This window comes from Squalius cephalus (genome assembly GCF_949319135.1).
Source record: "Squalius cephalus genome assembly, chromosome: 3".
Taxonomy (NCBI): Eukaryota; Metazoa; Chordata; class Actinopteri; order Cypriniformes; family Leuciscidae; genus Squalius; species Squalius cephalus.
This window is the reverse complement of record NC_137124.1, coordinates 56,650,263-56,667,094: the sequence shown is the minus strand read 5'-3', so window position 1 is coordinate 56,667,094 and position 16,832 is coordinate 56,650,263. Positions and strand designations below refer to the sequence as shown.

At 37.7% G+C, this 16,832-nt stretch overlaps 2 protein-coding genes across 9 annotated transcripts in view; one reads left to right on the top strand and one right to left on the bottom strand.

The window, feature by feature from the left end:
- pacsin3 (protein kinase C and casein kinase substrate in neurons 3) overlaps nt 1-8,199 on the top strand; it is a 47,270-nt gene extending 39,071 nt beyond the window's left edge. For 4 of the 8 annotated variants that reach the window (XM_079866109.1, XM_079866110.1, XM_079866111.1 and 1 more), the window contains 2 exons: nt 1,570-1,730; nt 7,122-8,199. In XM_079866109.1, the coding sequence (XP_079722235.1) occupies nt 1,570-1,730; nt 7,122-7,237 (277 nt within the window). In that variant the 3' untranslated portion in view covers nt 7,238-8,199. The remainder of the gene's footprint in view (nt 1-1,569; nt 1,731-7,121) is intronic. The other 4 variants (XM_079866114.1, XM_079866113.1, XM_079866115.1 and 1 more) reach the window with 1 other exon arrangement.
- A 2,361-nt stretch (nt 8,200-10,560) lies between these two features.
- On the bottom strand, nt 10,561-15,971 carry fadd (Fas (tnfrsf6)-associated via death domain). The gene is made up of 2 exons (XM_079865384.1): nt 15,376-15,971; nt 10,561-11,915 (listed from the first exon to the last, which is right to left on the bottom strand). The coding sequence occupies exons 1-2, from the start codon at nt 15,674-15,676 to the stop codon at nt 11,644-11,646; spliced, it is 573 nt and encodes a 190-aa protein (XP_079721510.1). The 5' UTR covers nt 15,677-15,971; the 3' UTR covers nt 10,561-11,643.
- Nucleotides 15,972-16,832: the final 861 nt, after the last annotated feature.

Here is a 16,832-nt window from a genome sequence, read left to right as displayed (position 1 = left end):
TGTTATATATGTACAGTAGGAAATTTACTAAATATCTTCATGGAACGTGATCTTTATTTAATATCCTAATGATTTTTGGCATAAAAGAAAAATCGATTATTTTGACCCATTCAGTGTATTGTTGGCTATTGCCACAAATATACCCGTGCGACTCGTGACTGGTTTTGTGATCCAGGGTCACATTTGGGAATGTTGGTTCCCAGCTAAAAAATTGTTTAATGTAGTTAGCCTAAATCAAGGTTTTAACAGTTACAATTTTGCAGATTCCTCTGTGAAAATCAATATGCATCCTCATTCTTCAATGTTATTAGAGTAAAAACTGAATGAATGTTCGGGGTTCAACACAGGTTAAGCTCTATCAACAGCATCTATGGAGCAAGACGTTTCACAGAGATAAACAGTGTTACATGTGGATTTCAGACAGTTTACACAGAAATATCGCATGTGCGAGCTGAGCGTACAGAGTAAAGCCCAAAGTATACTTCTCTTTTTTTTTTAATGCGTTGTATGCATAGCCTTCCATGTGACGATATATATGCGTACACATGCGTACCAGTGCCTGGAAAAAACTTATATACACATCTTTTTAATCTTTTAGGCTAGAGCTGTACAAATGCAGCTACTTTTAACCTCCTCTGTAATCTCTCATAGCCCACCAATTGCTGTTTCCATCCAAAGTTGCGAATTTAACTTGTGTGCAAATTCAAAATTGGAATATCGCATAAAACATTTGCGAATAAAGCACCGCTTCCATCCAGCGAGTCGAAGGTTTTCATGCACGTTTTTAGAAATTATTCACATCTTGCCATTTCTTTCCATATTTTATTTTTATTTTTATGATATTTTAGGATGGAAACATGGCTATTGTGTGCTGTGTTTGAAATCGCCCCCTATACCCTTAAATACTGTAGGGCACTATTTGAGGGCACCATTTTTAGTGGTGTCTGAAGCCATAGTTGACATTATCAAGTGCACTAATTCAATCCCATAATGCACTGCAATAAGTGTACAACTAATTGACACTCCAAGGCTAGAGAATACCCATAATGCACTGAGGGTCGTGCTGAATAAATTCCCGCACTCGCAGCCGAATCATCCATACATCCATTTTCCAAACCACTGGTTCAACGTGGCTACATGCATATAGTATGCGAAAATTGCGTCACACACACTGCATGCGGACTCTAGTGTACACGTAAAAAGTGAAGTATACTTTGGGCTTAAATCTTTCTGTTTGCATACTGTACGCGCTTACTGTAGCCTAGTGCAAAAACCGAAATGTGCATGCATTACTGTACATTAATCACTGTAAATGTGATATTTAGCTTTTGTTCATTTTTTTTCAAACTGAGGAACACATTGAAATTAGTTTCTGTGATAATCCATGGCATGCCACAGATAAGTTGAATTCCTTCAATAGATTTGAGATTTGTATTAACATTTCAAATGTTTTTAGCTGAACTAACTCTCACAGATCAGCTGATTACCCGAGTCAAATCTTCCAGCTTCTATTAAAATGATTCCTCCATGAATGTGTGCAGATTTGTAACTCCTCTGCTGTCCACACAGGGCGGGTAAAGACTACTCCTCGGACTGGTCTGATGACGAGAGCCCCAAAAAATACATCGCAGCCAACGGGGTGGAGGAGGAGGAGAAGGTACTCGGGGTTCGCGTTAAAGCGCTGTATGATTACACAGGGCAGGAGGCTGATGAGCTGAGCTTTAAAGCAGGTATTAATCCCTACTAATGCTTATTAATGACACACACATCAACATACACACACACATGGAACGGCTGGCTGTGGCTTGTGGATTCATCGATCAAACCCCTTTTCTGTGCTCTTTCAATGTCTCTCTGTTATTTCAAAAGGCATTGCGGAAAGGACCAGATGAAATGGGGTTTGTCAGTGTTAGCATGTGCGCATGTGCGTGATTAAATCGGCACGTTACATGGGTTTATTATTTAAGACGGCTTCCTCACATTTAGACAAAACCCATGAAACATGACCTAGTGAACTGACACAAAACACAAACGTACTCATTTCCAATACGGCTGTGCTTGAATTTTCACAAAACGAAGGCAGCAAAACATAAAATAAATTTTAAACTCTTATATTACGCTGAAATGAGTTGTTACGCTAGTAACACTTTACAATAAGGTCCTATAAGTTAACATTGGTTAATGCATTAACTAATATTAACTAGCAATAAGCAATACATTTGTGTAGTATTTGTTAATCTTTGTAAACATTAATAAAAATACAACTGATTGAAAAATTTAATTATTTTTTTAGCTCACAACTTTTGATTTTAATAATATATTAGGTAATTAATAAATGAAATAAGATTAGTAAATGCTTTAGAAGTATTTTTCATTGTTAGTTCATGTTAACTAATGTAGTTAAAACCTTGTTGTAAAGTGTTACCATTACGCGTGGGGTTTGTTCACATTGGCATGTTTGGTTGGGCTAAAACGAACTCTGGTGTGATTGCTCAGTTAGTGCGGTTCATTTGAATAATGCCATTCGAACCCTGGTGTGCAACAATCAAATTTAGTCCTGGGGTCCACTAGCCATTCACACTGACATTTTAACACTGAACCGAAAGATACCGAACCTAAAGGCATATGGATATGCTCACAACCTGATTGGTTGGCTTTTATAACGTATATTTCGTGACGGAACTTACCGAACATCCAAAACTATGCTGTGTGCTGGGATAAATGCACTCGTTGTATGTGCGTAGCTACATATGATGCTATTTTTATCAGCTGAGAACTCGAGAAGAGCTTATAAAATGTGTAAAGGAGTCAAAACAGTGGCAGGAATCCCTCCGTCACACACACAAACGGAGATCTGCTGCGAGGAGACGCGCTTCTGAAGCCTGAACGCAATATCACGATTATGATGAGAAAAAAACCGTTATGCTTTAGCATTCTGTCCTTAGGGTCGCATCTTGGGACATCATGTCCTGTTTTTGGTTCGTTTAGATGTCTTTGGTCCGTGTTGCATTCGTTCAGTCGAACCGCACCAGAGTTTGTTTGGATGAGGATCAAGACTCTTCTTTTCAGCGTCTCGGCCCGCTTGTTTGGTGCGCACCAGGTTTCGGATGGCAGCGTTCACACTTATTTAAATGATCCGCACTAACAGAGCAATCACACCAAACATGCCAAGTGTGAACACTCCCTAAATGTATCATTTTCTTTTTTGGTTCGGACCAAGAGAACCAAGTGTGAACAGCCTAAAAGATGGTAACAACACAAGGGGAATGTTTGTTTCCATTGGAAAAAGGCACTTATTTCCCAAAAATGATAATTCTACCTTGTTTTTAACATTCCCCAGTTTTTCGAAAGTTTCAAAGTTCACATCAGATGCTGATCTATGGACTTTCCTAATAAATCAATAGTCTGAGCTGCTGATCCCTGCATGTCGTGAATAATTCACAGGCTTCCCAAAAGTCACTAAATGGCATCAATCCTCCCCTCTGATTGGCTGAAGGCCATTTAGATCCATCTTAGGAGACAGGACTGACTCTAATGCTAAGTTTCTTTGGTCTTCTGGTTAGATTAGCAGGATTCTGCGCCGCAGGAAGCTTTAAAGCAGACACATTAGTAATGCAGAATGAGGTTAAATCAAATCTTCACAGCACAAGGATAATGAAACATCACATTTGGTTTTGTTTGCTAAAAGAGCAGGATCTACTTTGACATTTTTTTAATCTGCATGCGTGTGTTAAATATCATATAGAGCTTAATGGACTCAGTCTGGTCATTTATTAGCCCTGTTACTCTAGAAACTGCCAGAATTCATTATGCCAGACTGCAGCTCTTACACAAATGCAATAACAGACATGCCAAGAGTGACACCTGCTGGATGTTTTTGTTTTGTTTTGTTTTGTTTTTTTCACTCAAGTAAAGCAGATTTAAAAGTGAATATTTTTTTTTGTTAAAATAGATTCTCTTAACTCACTTTATTGTTCTTTGACTACAACTATTAGTGTGCCATTCATTAGTTTATCTCCCCCAAAAGTGTAAAAATTTAGTTTCCCATTGTTCCATCATCATTCATTTCATCATTCCATTTCCCATAGTTTCCATCATTGCTAATTGCTAAAGAGCGGTCCACTCAGATCTGTCAATCACTTTCCAGCTCAACCTATAGTTTGAGTTTGGGGCGTGGCTACTGTAGCAGGCTGAGAGTTTGGGGCGTGGCTTCTGTAGCAGGATGAGAGTTTGGGGCGTGGCTACTGTAGCAGAGAGAGTTTGGGGCGTGGCTACTGTAGCAGAGAGAATTTGGGGCGTGGCTACTGTAGCAGAGAGAGTTTGGGGCGTGGCTACTGTAGCAGGATGAGTTTGGGGCGTGGCTTCTGTAGCAGGATGAGAGTTTGGGGCGTGGCTACTGTAGCAGAGAGAGTTTGGGGCGTGGCTACTGTAGCAGAGAGAATTTGGGGCGTGGCTACTGTAGCAGAGAGAGTTTGGGGCGTGGCTACTGTAGCAGGATGAGTTTGGGGCGTGGCTTCTGTAGCAGGATGAGTTTGGGGCGTGGCTACTGTAGCAGGGAGAGTTTGGGGCGTGGCTACTGTAGCAGGGAGAGTTTGGGGCGTGGCTACTGTAGCAGAGAGAGTTTGGGGCGTGGCTACTGTAGCAGGGAGAGTTTGGGGCGTGGCTACTGTAGCAGGATAAGTTTGGGGCGTGGCTTCTGTAGCAGGATGAGTTTGGGGCGTGGCTACTGTAGCAGGGAGAGTTTGGGGCGTGGCTACTGTAGCAGGGAGAGTTTGGGGCGTGGCTACTGTAGCAGAGAGAGTTTGGGGCGTGGCTCCTGTAGCAGGATGAGAGTTTGGGGCGTGGCTACTGTAGCTGGCAGAGAGTTTGGGGCGTGTCTACTGTAGCAGTGAGAGTTTGGGGCGTGGCTTCGGTAGCAGAGAGAGTTTGGGGCGTGGCTTCTGTAGCAGGATTAGAGTTTGGGGCGTGGCTACTGTAGCTGGCAGAGAGTTTGGGGCGTGGCTACTGTAGCTGGCAGAGAGTTTGGGGCGTGGCTACTGTAGCAGAGAGTTTGGGGGCGTGGCTTCTGTAGCAGGATGAGAGTTTGGGGGCGTGGCCACTGTAGCAGGATGAGAGTTTGGGGGCGTGGCTACTGTAGCTGGCAGAGAGTTTGGGTTATCTACTTTTACCTGTTGAGACCTGCTTTCACAAGCACCCGTAAGAGCTGTGTTTGTGATGTTTGAGTTGGGGGAAGGCGCAACGTATATGAGAAGCATTTGCAAGGTTGTTTGAAACACTTTATTTTTGTAATTCCGCCAGGTGTCATTGATGTCGCAAAACTACATGCTTCACCTTTAAAGGTGTACTTTAGTATTTTTGTTTATCATTATTGCACTGACCAACATGACAGTAATTTTAGACTTAACTGACACTGAGTGTTGGAAGTAGCAAAAGAAAACATTTTCAGTTACCCATGCCATTGTAGAAATGCTGTCTTCATCTAATGTAAGAGTATATCATTCTAAATAGAAGTTTTTCTATTTAGAAGACATTTCTTATCAGTGAAACTTTTTAAATGAAGGAAAAAAATGTTATGTTCCTGCAAATATCTAATGAATATAAAATGGCTCCTCCATAAACCTTCATAAAGGAAAAGTTTTTGAGGAAGTTGAAGTTCACTAGAATATTTCCGGCACATTTACTTGTAATATTTTAATAGAGACAAATTGAGCCTGAAGCCCGGTTTCATGTTGACGTGTCCGCACAGGCACAAGGGTGTGCAAACCACAAGTGAGATCATTGCAGCGCTTGCGAAACTCTGTGTTGACTCTGCAAGACTTCACTTCACTCAGTCCTGCACAGCCCAGGGTGGAGCCGTTCGGCTGAAGGAATATTTATGGATACACTGATATTGATATTCTGTCCAGTCCAGTACCAATAAACCAGTAATTATTCTCATGGCTGTAAACCCATAAATGTTCGATGTTAATTCCCCAATTCCATGTTTTGTGTAAAGAAAAAAGATAAAGAAAAATACAATACAAATACCGAAAGAACTGTATTTCGTTTTTTATATCAAAAACTGTAAAATATGAATACAATTTAAAGAATTGTTTTCTATGGAGGCTCTAAAGGGACATGGTAAAGAAAAAAATATGAGATGGGAGGAAAAATAATAAATAGATGCTTTTGCGTTGCAAAGAACACAAAACATTTGCGACAGAACGCGAAAACATTGATTTATTATTTTTCCTCCCGTCTCATATTTGTTTTCCGTCACCATGTCTATTTGGGGATCTGTAGTTTTCTATTTGCATATATTTTAAATGTAATTTATTTCTATGATGCAAATTTTCAGCATCATTACTCCAGTCTTCAGTGTCACATGATCCTTCAGACATTTCTTCTTATCAATGTTGAAAACAGTTTTTGCTGCTTCATATTTTTGTGTAAACTGATGCATTTTATCAGCATTTATTTGAAATAGAAATATGTTGTTAAATTATAAATGCCTCCTGATCAATTTAATGCTTCCTTTATGGTATTGATTTCTCTGAACGGTAGGTACAATATTAAATATCATATTTAATACTGTACACTATCGTTCAAACAAATTCAACGAGATTTGAAAAAAACATAAAATATGGGTATCCTTTTTGAAATTTGCTAAATATTAACTTATTAAAGTATCAGTGATTTTTAAATGAGTGTCAGATGAATGTAAAAATACTGAGCATGAGCATACAATTAAATATCAACTGATTGCGATTATTCTGTAATATTGGACGATATGGAACAGAGATATAGTGGGAAAACTAAAGTCAGCTGGTTATAGTCTTAAAATAAACCTCTTCAGGGTCGTTATGACCGGCTGACTTTACTTTATACCTTATATGTGTCACATGGAAGAGTAACGGCCCGTTCACACCAAGGACGATAATGATAAAGTCCACACTTCAACTATAGCGATAACGATATCATTGGAATCACTTTCCAGCCGGTGAACGATAAAAACATTAAATCGGGATGGATTCTGATTGCCATTTAAAGCGTCAGAATAAACGTCGGCTGGTGTGAACGCTGATATAGTTGTAAACGTGCCTGAAGGAGTGGTGTTATGAGCTGTGTGTGTGTGTGTACAGGTGAAGAGTTAATGAAGCTGGGTGAGGAGGACGAGCAGGGCTGGTGTAAAGGACAGCTGTCCAGCGGAGAGACGGGTCTCTATCCTGCAAACTACGTCCAAAACCTCTCGTCCTGAGAGCCCGTCTGCCCCAGGACACACACACCCTTACCCGAGGCGGTCGAGAGGTCGAGTCACACCGAACCACGATGCAGCGAATGCCACGACACGCCAGAAGATTAGAGAGGAGCGAGTTCAGTGTTTGAGTTTTGATTTTTGCTGACACACTAGAGGACTTTAGGAATAGTTAGTCCCCCTTCGTCCTCGAGCTTAAAGAGAGATCAGTGCCTTTATCGTACAATGCCAGAGACATTCACAGCACTGCGACTAAAGCAGAACCGGCTGAATGGACACATTTACTGTCTGGAGGAAAATCCGCCACCGTTTTCTTCACGTGTGAATCGCCACTGTCGGACCGTTTTGGAAGATCTACCACCTTTCATCATCGCAGTCCTCTTATTATTTTAGTATTTCACATGTCAGATATGTATCAGAATCATTTCAAGTATTCGATCAAATCTTCACCGACGTTCTTTACGTTCAGGTTCGTGAGAAGCGTGTTAGTGTGTTGATATATTTTGTATGATATGTTTAGATTGTTCTAGTTAAACTGAGCATTTCTTTGCCTGTAGTTCAGAAGTGAAGGATTCTTCATTGCATATTTACGTTTTCACAAAGATATATGGATTTATAATATACGAAGTGTCACTGGGCGGATGCTCTTAGAATCTTGATTCTGGAGATTCTGAAATCTAGTCAGTGGGATCGTTTAACTTTTTTAATTCATCTTTTTTTTGTTTTTATTTGGAGCGCAAGAATGTTTCTGTTGTTAAATGATATAAAGTATCAGAGAGGGCAAAACCTCCAGGCTTCTTGTGGTCTTGTGTGTGTGTTTGTGTGTGTGTGTGTGAGCGGTCATGAGAAATATGCCCATTTCCACACGCTCTGCCTCCAATAAACATGGTTTTACATCAAACTACTGTAACAGCCAATACTAATCCATGTAAAAATATCAAATAAACGTGAGATTCTGATCTTTGTATAGTGGCTATGATGCTTCTTAAACATTAAGTGAAGTTTTACATTATTGTTTAAAATTAACTTGGTTAATATTTCAGCCAAAAATGAAAATTCCCTCATTATTTTCTCACCCCAAGGCATTTCAAGATGGATATGAGCATGACTTTGTTTCCTCAGCCAAAGAGAAATTAAGCTTTTAAAGAAAAACATTTACAATGTTTTTTTCCATCCAGTGCAAGTGAATGGTGCTCAACTTAGGCCATTTTTGACGGTCCAAAATCCATAACTTCAAAAGGCTCCACACAACCCCAGCTGACAAATAAGGGTCTTCTCTTGCGAAACATTGTCATTTTCAGAAAGAAAAAGAAATTCTAATCTCTATATATATATATATATATATATAATATATATCCTGAAAATGACTGATCGTTTCGCTATAGAAGAGCCTTTTTCATCAGCTGGGGTCGTGTGGAGACCTCCTTTTAAGTTCCCTAAATGTAGATTTTGGATCATAAAAAATAGGCTATGCATCATTCACTTGCATTCAATGGAGAAAAATCCTGGAATGTTTTCCATGAAAATGTGATTTCTCTTCGGCTGAGGAAAGAAAGTCATAATGCATCTTGGATGGCCTTGAGGTGAGAATAATCAGGAAATCTTCATTTTTGGGTGAACTATTCCTATAAGTCTTACATTTAAAGAGTTGTTTCTTGGAGTTTTGTGGTTTGTTGTAACAAATGAGGCGTATTCTTTTACATACTGGAGCTTTGTTGATTTAGTTCGCCTCAGAATTATGATTTATTTATTTTTTTCCTTATAATATTTAAATGAGTTTTCAGGTGAGGTTAACATATTTTCCTTGTTATTAACACACTGTATGAGTTAACAGATGGTTGTGAAATTTCAAGCAGGCTCCTGCATTGTTAGTGCATCTAGTACAATTTTACCTTTTGAGCTTTACTTTTGTTTTTTGTTAAAACATATATATATTGTTATTATACATGCTGTTTTTATGACCATGTTAATTGAGAGTCTATTCCACTTCATGACATATTTTTACTGAATGCATAAAAAGCACTTTAATACACAAAGTACCCCAAATCTTTATATAGGCATAGACATTTTAACCTAAGATATATACAAATAGACGAAGAATAACAGATGTATTATTAAATGTACTGTAATTCTGGAAATGATTAGAGATTAGCATGACTGTGCACATTCAGGAAGGCAGTCTGTTCACACTGAAAGATGTGGGTCATAAGAGTAAAGCAACATCAGAACATGTGAATATAATGTTTGTGAGCCAGTTAAACTGTGTTTGAGCTCAACTAGGCTGTTCCCTCAGAGCATTGTGAACCTAAAGGCTGGAATACACTACATGACTTTTGACCCTAGAGTCATGGACGTTGGTTTCCTCAAAGGTGCTCTAAGCGATCACGCGTTTTTTAGGCCGAAACATTTTTTGTCACATACAGCAAACATCTCCTCACTATCCGCTAGCTGCCTGTCCCCTGAACACACTGTAAAGAAACGCGGTCTCTGCAGACAGCCCAGGCTCCACAAACGGCAACACAAACAAACTGGCCCAGCCTGGACCACGAAACATAACAAACAGTGTTCCAGCCAATAACCGACAAGAATGATTTGGGGGTTGGGGGGTTAGTGCGCGTGCACATGGAGTGGAGGAGAGAGAAGCATGAAGAGGGAAGTTAGCTTGAGGAGAGATGTCCTAGACAACGACTGACGTTATATTCTCTTGAATTTTGATGTGGCCGACACACGAGTCGACCACAGAAACGACGTTCCGATGAACAAACAGCAAAGAAGAGGGAAAAGGAACGCGCGAAGTCCCGAATTTACATCGGAAAAGTTTACGTTTCTGTTTCGGGAAGCACGGAAGTAAGGGGGAGGGGACGGGACGGGATGAGGAGGAGGGAGGGTCGAGCTAGCCTCAGTTTGACACAGTGGACATGCACCTACGATGACAATTTCAGACCCCTCCATGATTTCCAAGTGGGAGAACTTGCAAAATAGCAGGGTGTTCAAATACTTATTTTCTTCACTGTATATCTCACAATTCTGAGAAAAGATGTCAGAATTGCGAGATATAAACTCGCAATTATGTGTAATAAAGTCAGAATTGCGTGATATAAAGTCGCAATTGCGAGAAAAAAAGTCAGAATTCTGACTTTATAAGACGCAATTGCGACTTTATTTCACACAATTCTGACTTTATAACACACAATTCCGACTTTATTTCACGCGATTCTGACTTTATATCTCGCAATTCTGACTTCTTTAAATAAAGAATTTCTGAGAAATAAAGTCAGAATTGCGAGATGTAAACTCGCAATTGTGAGATAAAAAGTCGCAATATTACCTTTTAAAATGCTTTATTCTGTGGCGGAAACAAGCTTCCATACACATCAGTCTACTCATAATATTGTGTTAAATACTTGAGTAAATTCCCAAGTTGTGTTCATTTTAAACTACACATAGATGTGTGTAAAATAGTTTATTTTTTTCCAACACATGTTTTAGTTAATATCAAACACAAAATGTGTAAATTAGAGTGTTACACATATTTTGTGTAATTTTTCTACACATTCCTTCTAAGAGTGTGGCCGGTCCAAACTCAACCTATACAACCAGTGTGGGACAAAGAGAGATGACTCAAAATAATACATTATAATCTCCAGGAAGATTTCTGGAGGAGCTGAAAACACACGCCAGGTGACGACTTGCTGAAACATGTTCAACGTGCTTGTGTGAGAGTGATTCTGAGAACTGAACTTACAGCCATTTTGTACAATATCTTAATCTGAGAATTGCAGCAGATGGAACAACATGGTTATTATAATAGATGCAAGCATTTCTATACTGTGAACTATAGAATAAATACAAGGTACACTCTTGAAAATAAAGGTTCCAAGAACAATTTGGGGTTCCAAGAAAATCTTTAAAAGAACCTTTAGAATATTCAGTGCAATGGATGTCAAAGGTTCTTCATGGAACCATCAATGGCAATAAAAAGCCTTTATTATCTGTTAAATGATCACTCTCTACACTATACATTATTCAATCATACATCATCACAGTCCCTTTATTCATTTGTGTCACATAAAACTAGATTCTTTTCACAAAATCAATACAAGAACAGTGGTGTATGATTAGTGTTCTGTAAAAACTGCATGATGGTTCCCAATGGTGAATGAAAAGTTGCTAATAAGACACATCATTCAATAGATTTCATTTTCTGCAATACAATCATATTTTAATATGTAAAACATATATTACCTAATCGTTTCATTTAACTAGGGTGCACCAAAATTAATTCAAGAAGATTTAATTTAATTCAGTTCATTTTAAAAAAGAAGTTCACATTATTAATCCCAAAGCTCTCTCCCTTTATAATACAACCGCTTCTGGAAAAGTCGGAAACTGAGAAAGTGCGATGATGTTCAAAGCTCTCGGAGTTTCTTCTCCACGAGGTCTGCGGTGAGGTTCTGTTTGCAGTCTCGGAGAGCTTGGATGAGCTCCTCCACCCTGGCGTTCTCTCTCCGGATCTTCATCCACACTCGGATGAGTTCCTGGACCTGTTCCTCAAGATCACGGCTGTGTTTCTCCTGGATTCCTTCCAGCTGAGTGGGTTGAAGTCCCAGTTTTCTTCCAACCTGAAGCCACTTTTTGCCCAGATGTTCCACTATCACCATAGTTGCAGCGTTTATTTTTTCTAAAAAGAGACACAGAAACTATCTCAACATAAAACATATAATGCAATGCGATTCAGTGATGATTGACAGATGTATAAATAAATGTTCAATAAAAGCCTGACAGATAACATTTGATATGATTGATGCGTTTGGCCTAAGCTTTTCCGGGTCAGTATGTCTACCTTGGGTTGTTTCGGTATTATATATTTAAGTCCCATCTGAAATTTTCTTCTAGAATGATCATTTTTATCAAACTCATATATTTAAGTTAAATAATTTCACTTAAATGGCAATGAAAATTACCTATTAGTTGTCAGTTAAGTGAAATTACTGAACTTAAACATACAAGCTTGATAAAAATGATCATTCTAGAAGAAAATTGCAGATGGCACTTAGAGGCTTTTGCATCTGAACTCTTCATATATATAGAGAGAGAGAGAGAGAGAGAGAGGATATGGGTCACCTTTAAAAGATGTAAGCTGGTCGTCAAAAAATATCAGGTATTAAGACCTGCTGTGTGAATATAGCCGAATATTTACTTTAATACAAATCATTAATTTCACAGCAAAATAACATGAAGAACCATGACCTGAAGGGCCACATTTTTAGTATGACACTAAAGGGCTTTTCCTTGCAAAAAATGTATGAAGTGTCAGTCAGGCGACAGAAGGCATGTAGTAGTTTCTGTGCATCAGGTTTTTCAGCAAAGTTTTGATCCTGTTGATCATTTAGAAGCTTTAGGCTTTACAGTAGGCTTTGTAAGGTTAACGACTGTAAATTGTATATATACATTTAACAGCATTAAACCTGTTCATTATATTGGCCATAGAAAAACGCAACTTAAAATGTAATAATCGGCATCAGCCCGATATGAAATAATTATGCCGAAATGCCTTGCCGATAACATAACGTGTTGAACAAATAACTAAGTTACTTCTGTATTTCAATAAAGCAGTAATTGATGTTATAAAATCACGAGTCTGGTTTTATTTAATGGTCAGAAGCTATGGCTTGCATGATAAATAAAAATCACAAACGACACTTGTAAATTAAATAATTTTATATATACAATTTAGTTAAACAATACACAACATACAAAAATAGACAAAATACAGGCGTGTTATTTACAAATGCAAGGGAATGTGAATAGGTATGCTAAATAAATATGAGTATAAATAGTGTATTGCACAAGCGAAGGCGTTTAGCGGTTCGTGAGGTAGACGGCCTGGGGAAAGAAATAAGATTAGAAAAATATTGGCAAAAATCCACTATCGTGCATCCCTACTTTCAACCAACATCCCCAATCCTCCCATAATACTGAAAATATGAGCAATTACAAGAAATGAAATAGAAGAATGGAACTCAAAATCTTTCACTATGAACTATTCTATTCTAATATAGCCTAATAGTTATCAGTGAAAAAGATACAAGTTATTGGATTACGTTACAGTACGTATAGTAAAGTAGAACAACTAAAATATAACTACATAGGTGGACCAGAGCCAATCATTTTGTATGAGTTTTGAAAAAAAATAAAAATTATAGAATTCATATTTTCTCATTGCATTTGTCTTATCTTATAATTTTAGTGTAGAATCAGTAAAGCTGTTTGTCGTTAGGATGACAAGTTTTAAAAGTTAAACTTTCAGGCATATTTAAGTTTTTAGATTGATCTGCCTTGTGGTCTAACAGTGCTCATCAATGTCAAAATGATGAATTTACGAATCAAATAAGAGTGAATGTGCACATTTTAAACTAATCAATTATTTGCAAATAACTTAATTTGAATAAGTATATATATATATATATATATATATATATACAGTGCTATGCATAAGTTAATACACCCATGCTAAAGTTGACTAAAAAGAGGAATAAAAAATCATATTTTGGAAATTGAACTTAATGCCTTAATTTAAAAAATGAGGAAAAATCCAACCTTTAAGGACACCAATTTTCTTTGTGAATGAATAATGTATCGTAAATAATTAAATGTTCTTCCTTAAAATACAGGGTGCATACGTCTGGACACCCCTATGTTAAATTCCCATAGAGGCAGGCAGATTTTTATTTTTAAGTATTTTTTTTTTTTTTTTTAGGATACTATGCATCCTGATAAAGTTCCCTTGGCCTTTGGAATTAAAATAGCCCCACATCATCACATAGCCTTCACCATACCTAGAGATCGGCATGGTTTTATTTCAGTTAGCCTAATAGCTGGTTTGATTTGCATTGAGAGATGATCTTATGGAAAGTACTCCATGCCAATCTCTAGGTATGGTGAAGGCTATGTGATGATGTGGGGCTATTTTAATTCCAAAGGCCAAGGGAACTTTATCAGGATGCATAGTATCCTAAAAAAAAAATTAAACAAATACTTAAAAATAAAAATCTGCCTGCCTCTATGGGAATTTAACATAGGGGTGTCCAAACTTATGCACCCTGTATTTTAAGGAAGAACATTTATTTATTTACGATACATTATTCATTCACAAAGAAAATTGGTGTCCTTAAAGGTTGGATTTTTCCTAATTTTTTAAATTAAGGCATTAAGTTCAGTTTCCAAAATATGATTTTTTATTCCTCTTTTTATTCAACTTTAGCATGGGTGTATTCACTTAGGCATATAGGCTATATACAGTGCAATGCATATATATAACCTTTCTTTTTATTTATTCCCTTACATCCCTTTTAATCCTTTAATTTGATTCATTTTTCATTTAACAATAAATAAGCATTATTTATCGGCTTTAATATATTAGCCAAATTTTCTTATCAGGCGATAATGATAACATTAAAAATGTACATCTATTGGCAGATAACAACATATGGTGGCCGATATATCCCCAGATAGCAGGCAGACGTCGATTCAACGTTGATTCTTAGTTGTAAAGGTTAGTATCAATCATCAATCAAATTTCAACGTTGGATCAATCTTTACTATTTATTACGTTGAAAATAAAACATTGATTCAATGTTGAAATGCGGTTGAATGGCGTGTCTGACGTTGATTCAACGTTAATTCGATGAGCAAAGTGATGTTGTTTCAATGTCAGGAGAGACGTCGTTTCCATGTTGGTTCAATGTCAGTTTGCTATTTTAGATAGCCTACTCATTATTCCAATAGTGACAGACTGTTCCATTCTTCTATTTCATGATGGTAAACACAAGCACAAAAGTGGAACTTATGAGGAAGTATTCCTTTTAAGGAATGAATGTTAAATCGGCTTGCCATGAGTTTGCGTTGCACACACTGGCGATAAGACGGAAGCCGCGAGAATAAACAGAGGAACTAAACGATAAAACACCTAGAAATATCATTGACATTACACCCCAGTCTGCCCTTAAGCTATCGTTTCACTTTAAATAAGAGGCATTTATAGAGTTAAACAGAAATACCCTGACTAAATGCCTTATCTCTCTCTGCTGTCAGAGAACAGTGTTACATGAATAGCAAGAGTTCAGTAAAAACATCCAAACCTCGCTCTTTCTCATCCAGTCCATCAGCGGGGATTCGCGGCGCGTGCGTCTCAAAATCCTCTATTATGTCGACAAGAACTTTCTGATCGATTTTATTCAGAAGTTTTCGCAAAAGGTCCGTGTTATTGGGCCCAATTTCAGCTCTTTCGATCAAGCACTCGAAAAGTTCAATTCCTTTATTGATTTTCTCCAGCCTTTTCTTCCCGATGTTGTCGCACAGAAACTTTAAACTCTTCACATTCTCCTCGGAAAGTTTATTGGATATATCTAGTAACACCGCTCTAAACTCGCGCGTGTCCATGATCACGGTGTGTTTGAACGCTAACACAAGTACAACGCGCTACCGCATGACGCCCGAACGCTTCGTCCAACGCTTTCACTTTCAACACTCGCGATCCAGCGTGAAAATCCCTCAAATACACCGCTTTAATTAGTCAACTGGAAAGCAGAAATGACGCCCGCCAATAAAGCACTTCACTTGCTTCACACACACTTGATTCGTTCTTTTGAATCTTGAGTCTTTTTTTGTTTTGTACGTTATGTGTGTGTGTACAAATGAATCGTTTGAACGCATTTGCTAACGGTGTCCGACTCGTGAACGAATTGATCTTTCGAGTCGGATTTGTGTACGTTTTTTTATTTTATTTTATTTTTTATTAAACATTACAAAGCATTATTAAAGCAATACAGATAAACATGAAACATTCAATGCTTTAGGGTTAACAGAGCTTTGGATAGTTTCGTCTAGATCATCTTTGAATAGAGTAAAGAGAGGTTTAAAGCCAGTAAATTTTTGCTTATGTGTGTGAAATTTAGCTAGAAGGAAACACAAATAAATTATGTTGTCCTGTTTTCTCTTTTGAGTAGTCAAACAAACCAAAGAAAACACTTTTAAAACAGAAGTAAAAGTCACTTACAAAATAAGATTGGATAAAAATTAACAAATCTGAACAAAATATCTCTGTGTGGGTACATTGCCAAAACAAGTGAATGAATTATTCCTCAGGAGAGTGACAAAAACAGCTATTTTACTAGTTCACGAATCACACTGAATCAGTCTTAGCGAATCTCGAGTCAACAACTCTTTGACTCATTAAGTTCATTCTGAAGTAAGTCGTTGTGAGAAACTGAATTTAGACCTGATCAGAACATTCGTAATTATCCGAGAACCAATGAGCTGAGCTGTTAAACAAGTTCATTTTCTGAACCGAGAGAAAATAGCTAATGTAATATATCACTGGATGATTATTTTGCATGATCAACGTAAACGAAACAGAGTAGTTTTTTTTTAATAAGCACCATTTTATTAAAACCTGTATTTCCAGCTTAGAGATGACTTGGTGGAAACCTTGAGTGATGATTCAGCTGAGGGCATATTTTTCTGATCCAAAAGAATCGATTCCCAAAATGAATCACACTTCAAGGAGGGCACTGAATTTTAGGTTACCTCCGTACGG

Bases quoted from the DNA above. Each gene is read 5' to 3' on its own strand.
- fadd (XM_079865384.1), bottom strand. From the start codon at position 15,676: ATGGACACGCGCGAGTTTAGAGCGGTGTTACTAGATATATCCAATAAA. The intron at 11,916-15,375 runs GTTTGGATGTTT...GTCTCTTTTTAG, and splicing joins ACTGGATGAGAAAGAGCGAG to AAAAAATAAACGCTGCAACT.